The sequence below is a fragment of the Indicator indicator genome, chromosome 20 (genome assembly GCF_027791375.1).
Source record: "Indicator indicator isolate 239-I01 chromosome 20, UM_Iind_1.1, whole genome shotgun sequence".
Taxonomy (NCBI): domain Eukaryota; kingdom Metazoa; phylum Chordata; class Aves; order Piciformes; family Indicatoridae; genus Indicator; species Indicator indicator.
This window is the reverse complement of record NC_072029.1, coordinates 15,399,371-15,419,573: the sequence shown is the minus strand read 5'-3', so window position 1 is coordinate 15,419,573 and position 20,203 is coordinate 15,399,371. Positions and strand designations below refer to the sequence as shown.

Below are 20,203 nucleotides of genomic sequence, written 5' to 3'. Positions count from 1 at the left end.
TGAGTTTGGTATTTTCTTTCTCCCTGCCCATTGTCATAGACTCACAGAAGTAGTTGGACCAAAGAGACCTCAGAAAGACCCAGTCCAAACCCTGGGCTTTGTATTTAGAGTGTGAATGAAGTGGGAAAGTGTTTTGCACCAGGGGAAGTTTAGGCTCAAGGTGAGGAGAAAGTTCTTCACAGAAAGAGAAATTGGCAGTGGAATGTGCTGCCCAGGGAGGTAGTGGAGGCACCGTCCCTGGAGGTGTTCAAAACAAGATTGGATGTGGCACTTGGAGCCCTGGTTTAGTTGTCAGGAGGTGTTAGGTAATAGGTTGAACTTGATGATCTATGAGGTCTTTTCCAGCCTGGTTGATTCTGTGTGATTCTGTCTAGAAAGCAGCATATTATCGCTGTTGTTGCCATTTTTCACTATTTGTCCAAGTCTAGCTGTTATGTGAAAGGAACAGGTTTTTGGTTTCGTGGGTTTTTTTTTTTGCTTATGGCTCCGATTACAACTTCAAACTGCTTTAATTAGCTGGTTTTCAAATTAAAAGAATGCTTGTTATTTCCAAACTACTAATGAGTATAAATATTAAAGAATCCTCATAACATCAGTCTGAGTTAGGTGAGCACTGCTATTATGATAAATATGTCTCTGAAAATTTGACATTGTCATTGCTATCATCAGGAATACTGCTAATCTTGTAGCTATCATGTTTATTACCATATTGAAATGGATTTACCAGTACTGCAAATTGGTTTGCATGAATCTGTTTGCTTTCTATGGCAATGCATATATTTCAGATCTACCTTTTTTTTTCATTCCCTCCCAGTGCTGTTTTCAGGAACAATGAGGATGTATAGTGATTATGCTGTGTAAAGTGAGCATGGTTAGAATATTTGTACCATAAAATAATTCTCCCTGTTTTAGTGATTGGCTTCATTTTCAGTGTTTCTGTAAACCAGTGGAATGTTTGAGTGGAGCATTCTGAGGGGAAAAGCTAATGTTTATAGTTTTCATACCCTTTTTTCTTATGAGTGCAGTTTTGAATCTCTGATGTTCATAAACCAGGAGAACTCCTCTATTGCAAAAGTGCACAATACAAGTGCACAAGGGCAGTGTTTACTACCAGATCATAGTCTCACAGTATATCAGAGGCTGGAAGGGACCTCAAGAGATCACCAGGTCCAACCCCCCTGCCAGAGCAGGATCACTTAGGTTAGTCTGCACAGAAACACATCCAGGTGGGTTTTGAAAGTCTCCAGAGAAGAAGACTCCACAACCCCCCTGGGGAGCCTGTTCCAGTGCTCTCTCACCCTCACTGTAAAGAAGTTTCTCCTCATGTTGAGGTGAAATCTTCTATGTTCTAGTTTGAGCCCACTGTTCCTTGTCTTATCACTGTGAACCACCCAAAAGAGCCTGGCCCCCTCCACTTGACACCCACCCCTCAGCTATTGATAGACATTGATCAGATCCCCTCTCAGTCTTCTCTTCTCCACACTAAACAGCCCCAGGGCTCTCAGTCTCTCTTCAGAGGGGAGATGCTCAAGTCCCCTAAGCATCCTCCTGGCTCTCCGTTGCATTCTCTCCAGCAGGTCTCTGTCTCTCTTGAACTGGGGAGCCCAAAACTGGACAGATGCTAGTGGCTAAAACTATTTCCCCAATGTTTTCAAGATTAAAACGCTGTAACACCCACAAGGATTATTTACCTGTTATTAGGATAAATAACTGTAATTTCACTTCCTACATAAAAAAAAAAAGGAAAAAACCCTTAGTCTTAGTAATGTAAAGTTTATATTGGTGGAAATGTTCTGTTGTAACATCTGTGCTTATGTGTATCTTCAAGCAAAATACCTTCTATTGTATTGTTTCACCAGAGGACTGTAGTCAGTCAGTATTTCTGTAATAAGCACAAGTCAAGTTATTCAATGAATTAGTGGAACCACCTAGATCATCCACTCATCAAGTATTATGATTTGCTGAATATTGGGTCTTTTTCATGAAAAAAAATGTTTTCAGTTGCTTTCCATGGAATAAATATTAACACCATTCAGCTAATATTTAATATTTCAGCCAAATGCTGTCAGCTTCTGAAAATGGTACCATTTCAATGAACACATCTGTGTGGAGGTTTAGTGATGTGATTCTGGGGGCTACAGGGCTGAGAGTGGGGGCTGGCCTTTACTCCTGAGAGATTTCTGTGCCCTGCTTTGAGTCAAGATCAGTAGAGTAAATATCCTTGTTTAACAGTATGCTTTTTATCCTATTTGTAGTGATAAGGAGAAGTGCTACAGCTACATTTGCATAACAAAAGCTAAGGCTTGTGTGTCCAGAAGTATTGTATTAAGGAGACAGTACTGAGAACACAGAGGAGGTTAATTTTCTGGGTGATAGTTTACTTTGGATCTGAAGCTGAAGCAGCAGCTGTTATTTGGCAAAATTTAGAGGCAATCATTTATTTTGTAAGGAGAGTGTTGTGGAGTTTTTTTAATTACAAATCTGGTCTACTTAAAATACCCTTTGTCAGTGACTGCCTATCTTTTCTAATCTCAAAACCACCATGAATAAATTCCCTAATCTGCTGTATTCAATGCAGGCTGAACAGCAACGAGAGACAAAAGAGGATTTTCAAAGGCATCAGAGAAGGTTGATTCAAAAACGTTTCTGCACATCCATTTGCTTTTCTGTCAGACCTTGAGGTGTGCAGCTCACTCAGGACACCACCACTTTGTGGTCACCTTGCATTAAATTAACCAAAGCTGCTAATAAAGAAAGTCTGAGCAGTTGGGAGATTTTCCTATGATGCCTCTCAGCTCAGGCAGAAGTAGCAACATCTCTGTCAGACACACCAACGTGCTGAGTTTTCTGTTGTGTGTTGGTATCAGTAATTGGTTCAGCTTAATTAATATTTCATATATGCAGTGGCACAGAGAGAGAGGGAAGTTTGCCACACAACTCTAGAGGGATTTATGGGGTTTCAAAACTCTATTACAGCATTGTGCAAACACTGTCTCCTCAGGTGTCCTCAGTTGTGCCTTCGACAGCAGAACCTTTTCAATGCCAATTTTTTTTTTTTTCTGCTGCACATGCTCACAAAATTAACAATTCTTGCTGTGGGAGGCTGGATACTCCATTTAATCAATTAAACATGTTATCAGGTGGTGGGAATGTTTGTTCTTACTGCTCAGCAGTCATCGCTTTGTCCAGTTTCTGTCACATTGTGTGTTTAGAATAGAAATTTTTGGGCACAGACACAGGATGGAGGGGCAATAATTAGTGACAAGTTTAATCCTAGAGATCCACTTTGAAGGAGAAACCACAGAAAATAATTTCATACCGGTAACTTTCAGGACCAATTTTGGACTAACATAAGGGAAGGAAAGAGAGCAAACTAGTTATTTATTTTATGTGTTTTGGAGGAGTCCCATGGCTGATTTCAAATCCCTACAAAGCACCCTTAGAAAATATGTTCCCTTATGTAGCCTGAATGGTTTTTTGCTCTCAGCAGCAATTCTTCTGCTTTGCCACAGCTCAGTTTATTACAGAAAAATTTCCATCTTAAACAAGTTAAGAGTGAGGTTAGGAAATCAAGTGCATAAACTGCAGGAACATTTTGGTAGTTAAGTTCCTTGGGTCATGGAGCAGGAGGTTCCAAATTAAAATTAAAAGTTTGTCATTGTAACTCTGGGTAGAAGCAAAACCAAAAAAAAAAAATAAAAAAGTGAAGTGAAATAACATATCCCAAATCTGCATACATTTTCTTTATTTTCCATTCTTCATAAAGGGGAAAGGATAGGCACTGAATCTCAGCAGAGAGGATTGGGTGGATGGAGCCTTTTTTCGATAATTATCCATGGAAAATGTGTTTGCACCCCTTAAATGCAAGGAATGTCTGTTCACTCCAGCATCACATCTTCAGCCAGTACTCTATGCATGGGATCATCTCAGAATTAAAAGAACTGGTGGGGATCCTGCATTATCATGGGTAGCAACTATAGTTACTTGTGGCCTGCAGCTCTTTCCTGGAACAAAAAATAAGACCACATTGGGATCCCATTTTTTTTTGGCTCTGTTGCTCCTCTTTGTGCTTCTGAAATGGTGATCTAGATGTATTCATAAAACATGATACAACGTGTTTGCCTGAGCTGAGAGGCAAATCTCTGCCTATCCAGTCGTCCCGCAGTCCTCAGTCCCCACATTCCAGTTTGGCTAATGCATGCTCCCTCTGTAGCAATGGTTTCAGTAAAACTGCACCACATCTCAATTTCTTACAGCCTTGAATGGAGAGTCAGTGTTGTTTAGTGTAATTATTGCAACAAAATACTAACTGCATGAGATGGAGAACATTAAAACCTGAGTATGCCGACTTCAGCTGCTGTACCACTTCTGTGCTTCAACTATTTTCTCTTAAAAAACAAAGGATTAAACTCTTGCTGTTTTTCTAATAATGCAGATAAATGAAGCTAGAACTAAACTTTAAGCCTCCTGATTCGATCTAGGAGACTTCAACACAAATTGCACAGACATCACTGAGTGCAAAGTAATATTTCAAACTAAGTTGGACAGCCTTGCTCATGTAGCAGAGGCCAATAAAGTGCATCCCACATTTGTTCACAGATGCAGATATGTATCAGTAAACTGAAAAGCAAATCCACAGTTCCAGGGAAGACTAGAGTAATATCAAAAGTGAGAAATAATTAGCCTGTCATCCAAGATGACATACATGCAATTATGTATTGGTATCAGTTATCAGCAGTCTTCCTCTGTAAATATTTTCTTTATCAAATGAGATTTTCATCAGACAGGGAAAGGAAAATAAAAAGACTGAAGGCAAAACACTATAATACAAAAATAACCATTTTTTCTTTGCTTGGATACGATTAGATTTTTCATTCCTCTTCCTTTTCTGAGTATATAGATGAGCTAACTTGAACAGACAAATGGGGAGAGATTAATGTCCTAATAGAATTCACAAAACATCTCAAAAACAGCCAGCAATTTATTTTTGAATGTGACATAGGTAAGGTAATTGTACAACATCTCCCGGATAGTCAAAATCCGACAGTCATCAGTAAAATCAGTGCAGTTTTCTCTTCTGCACTCATATGAGAATCCATCTCAGTGAAACACAGGGGAACTTTCTTTGGAATACATGTAGCTATATAAATTTCTTGGGGGAAATGAAATTAGAACTTAATAAAGAGCTGGCTTCCTTGCAACATACAGAGGCTTCAGAATTACATTACAGGTGAGTTCCTGATTTTGCTTCATTTTGTCTTCTGGAGTCTAGGGACAATAGAAATGCAATTTTGTGCTGGATTGTGATGAGTATAGAGAGTTATTTTTAATGTTAAGGAAATAAATCTATTAAAAATAAGATTCAAATTGGGGAAATAACGGAGATTTAAAAGGCATTAGAAAGCAAAATCAGAAATAATTTAATTCTGATGTCTATGCAGAAACGAGGAAACGGTCCCAGCCTGCAGGAGTTTATGATCTGAATCTGATTTCCAATCTCTTTTATTTATTTATTCTTCATTGCTGAAATAGAAAAAAAAATATATTTAGTGCCCTCTTCTGGAAAACTAGATCTCACTATGCAGAGTACCCCAGTGAAACTCCTGTACTCAGAAATGCAAATCTTGAGATGCAAATGTTCTTCTCTTCAGCTGAGTTACATGCCTGACTACAAGGGGCATGTGTCTCTGTGTTTACCCTGAACAAGTGCCTTTTATCTCTTTCACTGCCTACAGAACTCTGGTTTTATCAGGGCTATGTTAAAACCAATAATTAACGTTTCTCCTTGGGCAGCTAATGGCCCAGATTTGAAAATGGAATCTTCTATTCTCTTTTCTTCTATTATCTGCTTAAAAATAAAGCTCTTTCTTGAGAAAGGAAAGAAATCATAGGGCTTTAGTCAGGTTTCTAAAAGCCTAAGCCCTCAGATTTTTACATGCAAGAGTGGAAAAATACCAGTACAACGATGCTGTTGACGGTGCCCTGAAGGGTTGAGCAAGGAACGGGATGCTCTGTACTTCTTCCTGGCCTGTTTGCTCTCCTCCCACTTTCTGAAGTGTCTATCATCACCACAGTCCATTTACCACTCTGAAGATGTCCTGCTGTATGTGTTTTCAGTTTATTTTCCCTTATGTTAGAAAACAGAAATGTCAGCTCTGGTGAATTAGATCCATGTGTAGATCGAGATATATCTCAAAGCCTTCTGATCTCATATTGAACTGGAAAATGAATGTTTCACTGAACAGAGAGAGGATTTGGGTCCAAGGTCCCTGGCATGTATCTGAATACTTTCATTCTTGCTTTCACATCACTTTAGTGCTCTTACATTGCTGCTCCCTAACGCTTTTCGAAGGTCTCATCTTTCTTGTCTTGGATTCCTTTCTCTGAGTCTTCTAAGAGTGTCCTGAACCTATAGCCATTATAAAATATTTCAATAACAGTGTTAACTTCTTTGTATTATTCATCTTCTTAGGTGCTGCACTAGAAGAAGCATTTTTTTATATGCTAAGAGTAAATTCTAATAGAAAGAACATATGCTATGGTTTTGTAGTTGCTAATTTCTGCCACTTAAGTGAATTATTTAAAAGTGAATAAATTAATTAGATCCACTAAGTATTCAGCCCATTTTCATGGCTTGGTTCTCATGTAATTGCTACAAAGCAGCACCATTTGCATTGTAAACTTTACCAAAAAAAAAAAAAGAAGTTTGGAATCTTTCCACATTCAGTCTGCTCAACTGAAGAAATGTTTTAAAGAAGGCATTATCTAATGTTTCATTAAAAGCATTGATGATTAAGCATTGATTTCTCAAGATGTCCTTCAGCCCTCAGGCTTGTAACTCCAAAGTCAAGGAAGGTGAGCATCAGTCAATGAATGTAGATGTGAATAATGTCTACTCCCCATCTGCATCAGCTACTCTGGGCTGTCTTCATAGTCAGTGTACTCCAGAGTGTGAATCTAAAGCTAAAATAGACATCAAAGACTGGTCAGAGGGACCACCCCAAAGAGGCTTTTAGCACCATTGTATGGGAAGAAGGTGTTGCTATGTCAGGTTGTAGGTGCAAAAAGGGTAAATGCTTGCAAGACGTGACTGGAGATGTCAAGGGCAGGGGCATCTCTCAAGGTAGACAGCTGCAAAGAGAGTGAGTCCAAGCTGCAAACTCTGGCAGCCTGGGAAAACATTTTGGGTGGGGATGGCTATAAATAAGCTAACTCTAGTCTTCTTTCTGAATCAGCTTTGGGCTACCCTCCAAGCCAGAACAGTGACCTGGATGGACTTTAAGTCTGACTTGACATAGGTATTTTTATGACCACAAATATTACAGGAGAATCATGGTTGTGTTTTTATGTGGAATTGAAGGTTTTCTGTTTCCTGGGTTTGGGATAATTGTTGCCTCTTTCTAAAACTTTTATTTGGCCCTAGGCTGCTTTTGTGGTCTTGTTATGTCATAATGCTGTTTGTTTATCTTTTACTTATTTTCTTTAGATATAATGTTTAGTATGTTAGAATTGCAATGTTAACTGTGTATGAGATAATTTAATTCTCATATCCAAGTTTCTGAGCAGGACTAAAAACCAGAGAAGTGCAGTGCTTGGAGAATTTCCATCCCACCTGCTGCAGAGTGGGAGGGGAACCTGGGAGTTCATACCATGTGTTGTGAATACCCATAAAAGTTTAAGATCAACTGTTATCATAAGGTTCTCTGGTAATTCTTAATAACTTGCTTGCAGATGCTTCTCAGTAACCTGAGCAACAACAAGCACACAGAAGCTGGTGCAAAAATCCATACCAAGTGTTTTGTAGCTGCCATTTTATTTGCCAGTTAAAAATGGAGCAGTTGTCCTTTAAGCCAGTGACTGCAATCACTTGCTGGTGCTGCTGGTGCCAGTGGAGCACTGTGAGGGCCAGGTGGCTTGGGAGCAAAAGGAGGCTTTTGTAATTGCTTGGCAGGGCAGAGCTGTATTAGAGTGCAGCAGCAGTTGGCAGATTGGATTAAAGCTCTCCTAGGGGCGAGGTCTGGCACACGAGCTGTATGTTAATACCTGTAGCCTAACTTGGATCTGGAGCTGCATTTGTAACAAAAAGAGCATCCATTTTACCTCCACCATGTCACAAAGTCATAAATCCTAAATTCCAGCCTCGAAATTCCCCTTTGGCATCATCAACGGTATAAGACTCTCAAAAGAGTATTTTGGAAACAAATCTTTTAATAAAGAATCATTATCATGAAACAACTGAGGTAGATAATCAGTTTGTGGAATGTGAGCTAACAGCATTATCTCCCAGCTCTGCAGTCCATCTATTACTGTGGTGAACGTTGCCATCACAGTTTATTTATGGCTCTTTTGCAAACTAAAGGCGACACTTTGTGAAAGAGTAACCCCTTGGCTTTGCTGGTTCAGAGACTTTTGGTTTGGTGGTTGGAAAATCAGCTTCTCACCCCAGCACTCTCCCTGTATGTTTGTGGGAGAGATTTGCATATTAACCAGGCACATTGCCTGCAGTGCATGACCCTACTGCAGTCGACTTGAGTCCGAGTTACAAAAGCTTCTAAAATGCAAGTCCCTGTGGCATGAAAGTGCTGTCCCTTCCTGATATCACCTTCATGTCATATTGCTGCTGCTCCAAGAAAGCCTCTCCAGTGTGGATGACAGTACTGCATGACTGGAGAGGACAAGCTTATTGAGAGAGGCTCCTTCAGGCTCATATTGAAACGATTTGATTCTCAGTCTCGGAGATTAAATTGCTAAAAGATTTGAAAAACAGAGCCATGCAACAGCAGCATCTCCTTTGGTGATACTGCCTCTTGTGTTCTTCAGCTCTCTATCCCTTGTACATAGCATTTTATTCCTTTCTTTCAAATCAATTGTTCAAATTTCTTCTTGGTTCTGGTGACACCCAGTTGCTGATCCTTGATTTCTTATGACAGTGAATAGCAGTGGAGCAGCTCCTTATTCATGCCAATGTGTCTGGGATCAGGTGCTGATATCACTGAGACACTGACCACTTTAGTGTTGGCTGTGACATTTTGCTCAAGCACAGTTAGGCTGCTAGGTTGGGATCCTCCCCTTCTCTTCCCAAGAAAAATGATGCCCTCTCATAAATCAACCATAATATATACATTCCCCATGTATATATCTTGCTCCTTTTGCCCAAATGTTGATTTTAATTCCTCTGGAATACAGAGACAATTACAGCAGATGCAACCAGTTGCTAAATGCTCTGATCCAGAGACCCCTTCTTCTTCTTCTTCATAAGTTTCCTGTGGCTGTGACCACATTACACATGTGGCTGATCAGCTACACACAGTGCAGTGGGTAAGAGCATTCCCAATCAGGTGTTTGATCACAGCTGTGAGTTGTTTGGCTGCCAGCTGAACCAATGCACAGGAAATGCTGATTGATAGTGTGATTTCATTATGGTTTTCCTCATTTATTAGAAGAAGAGGAGCAGTATTCCTTGGAGGGCTGCAGAAACAGGTTGGCACATGGCATGAGACTGTATTGGAAGTACATTACTTAGGAAATGATAAAGGGATAATTCAATGCAGAGACAAAAAGAATAACTTGCTGTCACAGAAGGAAACAAAACAGGGGTCAGTATCACAATGAACTTCAAAGGTGAGAATGTTGAAAAGACCTCAAATTATGTGTCTTTATTGATTTGTTTGGTTCTTACAAGCAATCGAGCTTCAATGAGTAGGGTACAAAAAAATCAGTATGGATTTTGGTGAGGGTTTTGATGGGGTTTTGTTGTTGGTTTGGTTTGGTTTATTTGTTTGTTTACTACAGTGACACAAAAGGAATAGATAGCATGTAGTTTTTCAGAGAATCTAATTCCAGGCTGGTTATTGTGGTGCACCTATGAGCAATAAAACGGTGGTAATACTTGACTGAAATAGTTGGGCTGGGGAGCATACTGCAGTCTGTCTCCACTGATAGAAAAACAAAAACAAACAAAAAGAAAACCAAAAAGGCTGTTACCTAACTTCCCAGAAACTGTGCCTCACCCAGCAGTAAGCCCTTGTGGTTTTAATCACAAATACATGGGAGAGGGTTGAACCAAACATTACCAAGAGGTTGGTGGGCAGTTAGAGGAATGGGTTATTTATCCTTTTGGAGAGCCAGTTCAATGTGTAATGGGAAAAGAAGGATTTCTTTTCAAAAGAACAGGAGGGTTCAAGTCATTCATCAGTTTTCAGGTTGTACAGCTCTGGCAAAATGAATGGTATTGTAAAGAATGTTGATCAAAGCAAATTATGTTGAGTCATTAAGTGAACATTGAGTCTTTGATGTTGACTTTCATAAAAACTGCAGAAAATTCTGCAAACAGGGACAGTGACCTGCTTTAATTCTCTAAGGAATGCATAAAGAAGAATAGCAGCGAGGTGGTTTTTTGAGTCAGACTATTATCCTTTTCTCTTTTCTCTGCTGGAAGATTTGTACAAATGACATAGTTACCCTGTAAAGCAAACACAGTATTTCTTTGTTGGTGACTGACCAGTCCATAGAAGAATTGATGTGATGCCATGGTAGAGACTTGGGCCATCCTTTACTGTGTACTGTGTGTGCATGTAGTAGAAGAAGACACAACTTCAGGCTGACATTTGCCTGTGATTTTCCTTCTGAACTTGTTTTTCCCTGCCTTTCATGCCATTCTTAGATAACAGGGTACCAGCTACCTGAGCTGTTTGCCAATGCAGAGCAACAGCCTTCCTGCATTCTACTTCCTTCTCTTTTCCCTCTTAATTTGTCAACTTCAAAGCCTGGTTAAATATCACAGATATTAAAGGCCAGCTACAAATCATCTTTTGCCTGCATGTTTTGAATCACAGAAGGAGTGACCATTTAAGGGTGCAAGGATCATTTTGAAAGGTGGAATATGTAGTTATATCAAATGTTTGGGATTATTCAATCGATCTGACATTCATATGTGCATTTGGGGATTGGTCTGCTCATGGCACAAGCAGGAAAATGAGCCATATAAACCACTTCCAGCAAACAGCTTTTTAGAGACTCTGCTTGGGAAACCCTTTTAATGGATCTGGCAGTTCCTGTTCCCCTTCTGCTGTATTTTTACTGCTTTACTGTAGGGTACATGACGGAATAGATTATAAAGATAATTTGGGTCTGTTAAGAATCCTGAGGGGATCTATTACTTGGAGATATACTTTATTGTTACAGAATAAAAAGCAATCCCTTTCACCCAGATAACTACTGAGTGGTTTATGATTAATTACATTGAAATGTATTCCTGCTACTTTCAGACTTTAGCCAGCTGTTGTGCAGCTTTATTTCCAAGGACTATCTAGAGTGGTCATTTTTATTCATGGGTACTGGGATGACTCTTTGGAGGAAATGTGTGATTCTTGAAAAAGAAGACATTTAAATACTAGAAATTTTGTATTAAGACCTACAAACTCCTTTATAACACAGCCTGGGCTTCACTGCACTCTGTAGCTGTTCCCTTTCAAGCTAAGTTCTATGAAATATTTCTGAGTTTGCTAGATAATTCTTTAATATACATAAAACTACTGCACAGAAGACCAGGAATCATTTAGAAAAGGGGTTCAAATGATGTTTTATTCCTGTTATTTATCAAGTAAGTAGTAATAATCAGGAGATGATGGCAGCTGGTCCACCTGGGTTTGATCTCAGGTCCACAAACTGTTTAATGTGCTAAGTGTTAAGAACCTAAATCAGCCTGTTGGAAGATGAGAGGGTTGGCCAAACGTAGGAAGTTATCTTCTAAGGGATTTTTGCCCCCTTCTTTGCTTGTAAACCTCCTTCAAAGACAGACTGCATGTTCCTCTTGCTTGTGATGAAACAAAGCATTTCAATAAATATTGATTACTGCTGGTGCTATCCTAGTACCAACCCACAAAGTGTGGCAGAAACCAGCATAGAAGGTAGAAGTGTAAACTAAGCTCCTACGTTTTTTTTTCTAATACTAGTAGTAAAACCCCAGCAAGTAGTGTAATCTTTCCTACCAGCCAGAACTTATGCTGAAAGCATGAACTCTTCTAAAAATTCCCTAATTTCCATTTAAAACCTTTTCCTGATCCTTTGTGAGTTGTAGAGGCAGTGCCAAATTGAAAATAACGATGACAATTTCAAACTTTTAACACAAAGGTGAAGGCTCTGTGTGTCCAGCTTGTGTCTATATTACAGACCAGGTGAGATGTAGGAAGGTATCCAGGATCTTGCCTATGTTTTTGGACTCATGTCAAGCTTCTGTGCAGTTGATTTAGAGCAAGAAAAAGAGCTATGGATTCTAATTTAAAGTATATGAACAATCACAATAAATAAATGAGTCTGAATCCGTTCTATTCCTAAATAACATGTATTGTGGCCAAGAGAGCCAATAGGATCCAGGGATGTATCAAGAAAGGTGTCCAGCAGGTCTAGGGAAGTTCTTCTGCCTCTCTACTCTGCCCTGCTGAGACCACACCTGGAATACTGTGTCCACTTTTGGGCTCCCCAGTTCAAGAGAGACAGAGACCTGCTGGAGAGAATCCAACAGAGAGCCATGAGGATGCTTAGGGGACTTGAGCATCTCCCCTGTGAAGAGAAATTGAGATCCCTGGGGCTGTTTAGTCTGGAGAAGAGAAGACTGAGAGAGGATCTGATCAATGTCTATAAATATTTGGGGAGGGGGGGGGTGTCAAGTGGAGGGGGCCAGGCTCTTTTGGGTGGTTCACACTGATAAGACAAGGAACAATGGGTTCAAACTAGAACATAGAAGATTTCACCTCAACATGAGGAGAAACTTCTTTACAGTGAGGGTGACAGAGCACTGGAACAGGCTCCACACAGGGGGTTGTGGAGTCTCCTTCTCTACAGACTTTCCAAACCCACCTGGATGCATTCCTGTGTGGACTATCCTGGATGATCCTGCTCTGGCAGGGGGGTTGGACCTGATGATCTCTTGAGGTCCCTTCCAACCTCTAAAATACTGTGAGACTGTGATTTTTCTCTTTTAAGTAAGTTCTGCTGGACTAAGACATGTATTCTTTGAGGTGGAGCGAGAGCTTTCACAGAGATGTTGCTCTCCCATTCACACCATGCTTTGCTCTGCAGTGATGCAGCATCTTTGCACTGAAATTGCTTCTTCCATTTTGTTTCTGTAGCTAGTAGGAAGCACACTTAACTTGCTATTTTGGAATTTGGGGTGGGGGGAGACAGATGATCTTCTTTGCTGCTGTATGTGCTGCAGTGTTCACATTTCTACCCTTATCTAGTTTGGTCCAGAATTGTTTTGCTGATTACATAAAATGAGGTCAGTGGCTCCACCACAAAGTGTTGTCATATAATTAGTCCTGTATTTATTTCATTTTTTTTTAATTTTTAGAGAGATAATTGGCTTTCCAGGATTTAAGTGGAAACAGATAGCTCTGTCTCTTAGACTCTTTATGTTTTCAATGTAAACATGCACATGTTCCAGAGCATAATTTGAATTGAAATTAAGCAAGATCTGTGCTGTGACCTGGGATGAGAAGCCCAGTGGGCGAATGTTTCTGGCACAGTGGGTTTAGTACAGTGATTTTTACAGCACTCATCAGTTACAGCTGACATGGGAACTTTTGTGATGCAATTTTGGCAATACCTAGAACCCTTCAGAGCAGTCTCCAACCTGTTCTGATTTACATTGTTGGGATGACTTGGCATACAAGTTCTGTAGAGCAAAATTTCCACCAGTCCTGGCTCACTGGAGAGGTCCCAGATGACTGGAAGCTGGCCAATGTGATGCCCATCCACAAGAAGGGCTGGATGGAGGAACCTGGAAACTCCAGGCCTGTCAGCCTGACCTGAGTGCCAGGCAAGATTATGGAGCAGATCGTCTTGGGGGCAATCCCTGCACACCTGCAGGATGGCCAAGGAATCAGGTCCAGCTAACATGGATTTAGGAAGGGCAGGTCCTGCCTGAGCAACGTGATCTCCTTCTATGCTCAGGTGACCTCCTGGTGGATGTGGGGCAGGCTGTGGATGTAGTCTACCTGGACTTCAGCAAGGCCTTTGACACTGTCCCCCACAGCAAACTCCTGGCCAAGCTGGCAGCCTGTGGCTTGGACAGCAGCACTCTGTGCTGGGTTGGACACTGGCTGGAGGGCAGAGCCCAGAGAGTGGTGGTGAATGGTGCCACTGCCAGCTGGCAGCCAGGCACTAGTGGTGTCCCCCAGGGATCAGTGCTGGGCCCCATCCTGTTCAATATCTTTATTGATGATCTGGATGAGGGGATTGAGTCCATCATCAGTAAATTTGCAGATGACACCAAGCTGGGAGCAGGTGTTGATCTGTTAGAAGGTAGAAGGGCTCTGCAGAGGGACCTTGCCAGGCTGGACAGATGGGCAGAGTCCAACATGATGGCATTCAACAAGTCCAAGTGCTGGGTGCTGCACTTTGGCCACAACGACCCCATGCAGAGCTACAGGCTGGGGTCAGAGTGGCTGGAGAGCAGCCAGGTGGAAAGGGACCTGGGGGGTGCTGGTACTGAGCAGTACTGAGGTACTGAGCAGCTGAACATGAGCCAGCAGTGTGCCCAGGTGGCCACGAAGGCCACTGGCATCCTGGCCTGTATCAGAAATAGTGTGGCCAGCAGGAGCAGGGAAGTCATTCCGTCCCTATACTCAGCACTGGTCAGGCCACACCTTGAGTGCTGTGTCCAGTTCTGGGATCCTCAATTTAAGAAGGACATTGAGATACTGGAGCGTGTCCAGAGAAGGGCAATGAGGCTGGGGAGGGGTCTGGAACACAGCCCTATGAGGAGAGGCTGAGGGAGCTGGGACTGTTTAGCCTGGAGAAGAGGAGGCTCAGGGGTGACCTCATTGCTGTCTACAACTACCTGAAGGGAGGTTGTGGCCAGGAGGGGTTTGGTCTCTTCTCCCAGGCAACCAGAACCAGAACAAGAGGACACAGTCTCACGCTGTCCCAGGGGAAGTTTAGGCTCGAGGTGAGGGGAAACTTCTTCACAGAAAGAGTGATCTGCCATTGGAATGTGCTGCCCAGGGAGGTGGTGGAGTCATTGTCCCCGGAGGTGTTCAGGAGGGGATTGGACATGGCACCTGGTGCCATGGTTTAGTAGTCATGAGGTCTTGGGTGACAGGTTGGACTCGATGATCCTTGAGGTCTTTTCCAACTTTACTGATTCTGTGATTCTGTGAAAATGGTTGCCAAAAACTCACCTACCTTCAAATATGCCTCTCTGCTTTGAGAGGAGCTGTGTGCTTCTGGGATCCAGCCAAAAATCAGGGCTAAAAGCATCAAATCACTGCAATGGCTTTTACCACACCCCTTGGATAGAGAAAAGGAGCACATAGAGTTGACACAGTTATTTTTGTTGGCTAAGCCTCAGAAACGGAGGTTAAATGAAATGAATACTAACTTTTAAGCATTGTTCAGTCTCTGAGGCTTATCTGTGGATTTCAGAATGCTCATATTTTCCCTGCAGTTTTCCCTGTTGTGTGGTTTTCCTGCTGGCAGGGTAACAGCATCATTCAGCTTGACACCAGCTGAAATTTTAGTTGAGGTATTAAGCCAATGTAACCATCCTCTCAGAAAGTTAAAATAACTTCATTTGGTTGTGTGTCTAAGAGGAAAGCAGCTGTTTGATTTCTCAGAAAGACATGAAGTGAGTTTTCTCTTGGATTCATCTCAGCTTAAGAGGGTTGCTTGCAGCGTGTTTTGCAAACAGGTTGGAAATAGTACTGATGAGCTGCATTCACTCCTCTCCTTAACAACTGTAATAACTCTCTGATCCCAAAATCTTTGCTCATACAAGTAGTTCTTTTTCACATGAGCAAACCTACTGACTTTAAAGTTTCATTTGAGAAAGGATTGCTTCTGCTGCAAGCTTTTGATGACCTCATGCTACAGGCACAGCTGATGTGAGATATTTTAGAGTCTGACCAAAGACCTAAAATGGAAATGATGTTCAGAAAATATAGGAGTTCTTTGAGCGTCCTGCAGCTTTTGTTTTCCTCACTCATAAGCTCTCTCTGCAGAGAAAATGTTTTACCTTAGTCTCCATTAATGGCTGTAAGACAGCTTTAAATTCTTACATCTTGATTGTGAGGACTCTGTACCACAAGCAGGGACATCAGCAGATGTCCTGCTCAAAACTTCCCTGGCTATTTCTTTTCCCTTCAGCCTGCCACATTCTTCATTTTGCCCTGAAGGTATCTGTTCATAATTTTGGGGGCTAGCTTCCTCTGCCTCTGATAGCTTACAACACATCATGACATGTTACCTTGAACACCAGTCCTTGCCTCAGATCACAATTTGTATCTCTACATCATTTTCTACATTCTATTGCCAGGATGTTTAAAGACAGAAGTTGCTCATTATGTGATGCCAATGTATTATTATTTTTCACTTCTGTAGAAAGATGTAGCCTGCAAGTGCATTTTGTTTTAAGGAATTTTAGAAGTTTTAGAACTTCACCAAAGATGGAAGAAAATCTAAAGCCACATACATCAGCCAAGTCTCCCATACCATCACTATAAGATTCAAGAGCTCTTTGCTATGCCTGGATGTGGATGAGTTAATTGGAATTTATCAGACATCATTAAACAGGTGAATCTAAAATGACACCTGTACTAGAACAGATGCTAGCCTGCAGTGTTCATTTGTGTGCTTAGACCTTCCCTGATATCAACACACCTTGCTGGAGCAGTCTTTATGTATCTGAATGCCTAAAAGGAGATATGATTTTGGGATATGACCTGATGATGTCCCTCTAATGAAGGGAGTGAAATTGTTCAGGGGAAGAAGGGAATCACATCAATCTGGCATCAGTCTCTGCATTTCATAGGTAGAAAACTAGTGCTTGAACCTCTGTACTCTGGTGGTAGTTTTTTCCAGGGCGTTCATGCAGTAGTGTGAGGATTTACTGTTTGGATTAAAATTGCAACAGAGAAGTTTGATTTAGTATCTACAGGGTGATGTGCCTTGTGTTTATCTGCCTACTGTCTACTGAGCACCCAAAAGATGTAAGGCTGTTCTTGATGCCACTGTGCAGGCTTGCACATGAAATTGATGGACAGATGCTTACTTGTCTGTGGTGCTAGTGATGTGCTTGGGATGGCCACTTCTGAGGCTGGCAGCACCATCCAGGACATTTCATGGATTCTTGGCATAAGCAAAAAGAAAATACTTTCCAAAACCAGAGGTACCTAGGAAAAATAATTTTGATCAGACAAGTGTGATTACTGAAGCAACTATTCAAGGAGTTCTTCCTTTGTCCTCTGGGGCAGGGTGATACATATAACAGCTACTGGAGAGCAAGGGACTTAAAGATTTAAGCAGAAGTCAATCAGAATGGTTGTTAGGAGACTTATTTATTTGGTAGCATACAATAACAGTATAGAATTGCAGGAGTGAGAGCCTGCATAAATGTGAATAAAGTAATTTTTATTGAGACTAAGATGATCAGAGGGCTGGAGCACATCTCCTAAGATAGGCTGAAAGAATTTGGGCTGTTCAGTCTGCAGCAGAGAAGACTATGGGGAGACCTTGTAGCTGCATTCCAGTATCTTAAGGGGGAAGGCTGGGAAAGGACTGTTTAGAAGGGCTTGTAGCAAGGGACAGTGGTTTGAAACTGGAGCAGGGTAGATTTAGGTTGGATATAAGGAGGAAGTTCTTTACAATGAGAGCGGTAAAATGCTGGAACAGGCTACCCAGGGATGTTATTGAGGCTCCAGCCCTGGAGACATTCAAGATCAGACTTGATGTGGCCCTGGGCAGCCTGATCTAGTTGGAGGTGTTGAGGGGGCTGGACAAGATGACCTTTGAGGGTCCCTTCCAACCCAATGCAGTCTGTGAATCTGAGAGATCTTTCACGCTAATGTCATGACTTTTGTGTCACTCAGCATTACTCGCTTTGAGCAGCAACGGATCTCTGTTAAGGGTTGCACTCAGTAGCAGAAAATCACCAGCTCTTACATTGCTGACCTTGACTCTGGTATCATTATTTACTACTCAGAAAATAAGTAATACACTCTCCCTTCTGTGATGACCTGACAAGCTCCTCCCCAAGGCCCAAAGAGTGCAAATTGATAAGAAGATGCAACTTAGCAGGTCAAACAAATGTGAGGTCAGCTTTATGCCCCAAGTCAATAAGATGTTATTTGCTGACTGATGGAGGGCTTAAAACCCGCCCTGAGATCACCCAGCCTCACTCTCTGGTTTATGTGTGTGGGAATGAAGCAAGAAAATATGCATTATTTCCTTGTTTTGTCTAGTTATAACGATGGAGAAAGTCTCCAGCTGACCAAGGTGTCCTCATTAATGATGGTTCTATATTTAGCCCTCGCAGAGCCCATGTGCCCCCAGTTTAATCAAAGACCTGGTAGCCATGGTAACAACACAGAGCATCTGGATGTATACCATTTGCCAAACACTGTAATAAAGTGCAGGATGGAAAGAACACCAGCGTTAGGTGAATTAATGTATTGTTCCTTTCTACTACAGATTTTTTGATTAAGTGTTTATAAGAGCTCCCTACCCATAAATGCTAGATTGTTTTTGCAGGAAAAGAGCCCTATTAACACAGGTGAAAATTACTAATCTCTTTTTTTTTGTTGTTGTTGTTGTTTGTTTGTTTTGTTTCTTAATGTCGTTTTGCAGGTGTATCAGCATTCATATACGGCATATTATGTCCTCAGCAAAATACCTCATGGGTAAGCAATTTTTCAATGTCTTAATGTAAAAACTCAGCCATTAAGAATTCTGCAAAATAATGCCTATTGTGACAAATGGTTTCCTGTAACAGCCCTTTGCAACTGTCTGACATTCGGGTGCAGCATTAACGGAGCTCTGTGTCTGGAAACAGAAGTACTCAGCTTCCCTGGAGAGTCACACTACGTGAATTTCATATTCCATCTTGGAAGTTTTTGGCTAGAATATAGATGTGTGGGTGCCTGACTGAGAGCTGCAGTTGGAGACTCACCAGAGCACTGTCAGAGGATCTATCCAGGGGTGTTTAGACCCTTACATTTCTTCAGAATTGAGGCATCACCCTTCAGTATTGGGTCTCTTGGCAGATTCCTTCGGTAGGAATGCTCTCTCTGACATCTCACCTGAAGGCAGGTAGAGCACTGGTCTGTAACCAGGAGTGAGTGTGCTGCACTCACAATTATACTGAAGCTCTGAGCCTTCAGGTTTATAGTTTGTCTGAAGAGAGAGTGTGAGGTAAGTGCAGACAGACAGGCATGCCACATAAGCTCTACATAGCTTTTCAAAACTTCGTGGGAGCCTGTTTCTTTATCTAAGACACGAAGCATGAAAGGTTATGTATCATAGAATGCATCAGGTTGAAAAGGACCCTTGAAAGTCATCTTGTCCAACCCCTCCTGCAGTGAGCAGGGACATCTCTAACTAGATCAGGTTGTTCAGGGCCCCATCAAGTTTGACTTTGAATGTCTCCAGGGATGGGGCCTCCACCACATCTCTAGGCAACCAGTTCTAGTATTTCACTACCCTCATGGTGGAAAACTTCCTCTTTATGTGTAACTTAAATCTACCTTGCTCTAGTAATGAACTTCCACGACACAATGCCTCTTCATTTAGGTCCCCCTAGCTCCTGGAGGTAAGCTGACTTTTTAACATAGACATCAATTAGCTCAAGAGGATCCTTCTTTCCCTTTCATTAATGGCAGTTCTCTAAATCCCTTTTGTCACCTTTATTTGTGATGCTGCAAATTATGTGTGGCTCCATCACCCCACAGCTATTATTGCTTATTTTATTTCTCTGAAGTTTAATCAAAAATTTCAACCTGTTTTTCCCTAAAAAGATATGTCTTTTTGTATATATTTTAAAGATTGGACCAACTGGTCAAGAATGGAAAGCCCTCACACCCATAAGACACCTGCAGAGATATGATTAGATCTGGTGTTTCAGAGACATTCACATAGCACCAATGGAAATGCTTAAGTTGCACAGAAAAATTCCTTAAATTGTTGTCAGTAAATACAGAGTCAAAAGCCAGGAAGCTAATGCCAGGTTGGGAGTTTTAATTATCACTGTTGTTGATCACTGTGCAGGAATGGTAAAAAGGGACAATATAGTTATGCTCTACCATATCTGTAGAACATTGCACATGACTGGTTATAAAACATGTCATTTCAGTATTCTCTGTGCTTCTTCACTAAGTTGTCTTTTCTATGTATTATGGCTAAACAGATAGCAAATTATTTGGATCCTTGA

At 41.4% G+C, this 20,203-nt stretch overlaps 1 protein-coding gene across 1 annotated transcript in view; it reads left to right on the top strand.

The window, feature by feature from the left end:
• DPP6 (dipeptidyl peptidase like 6) overlaps positions 1–20,203 on the top strand; it is a 375,478-nt gene that overhangs the window by 252,537 nt on the left and 102,738 nt on the right. The window contains exon 6 of the mRNA XM_054390267.1: positions 18,625–18,677. Within this exon, the coding sequence (XP_054246242.1) occupies positions 18,625–18,677 (53 nt within the window). The remainder of the gene's footprint in view (positions 1–18,624; positions 18,678–20,203) is intronic.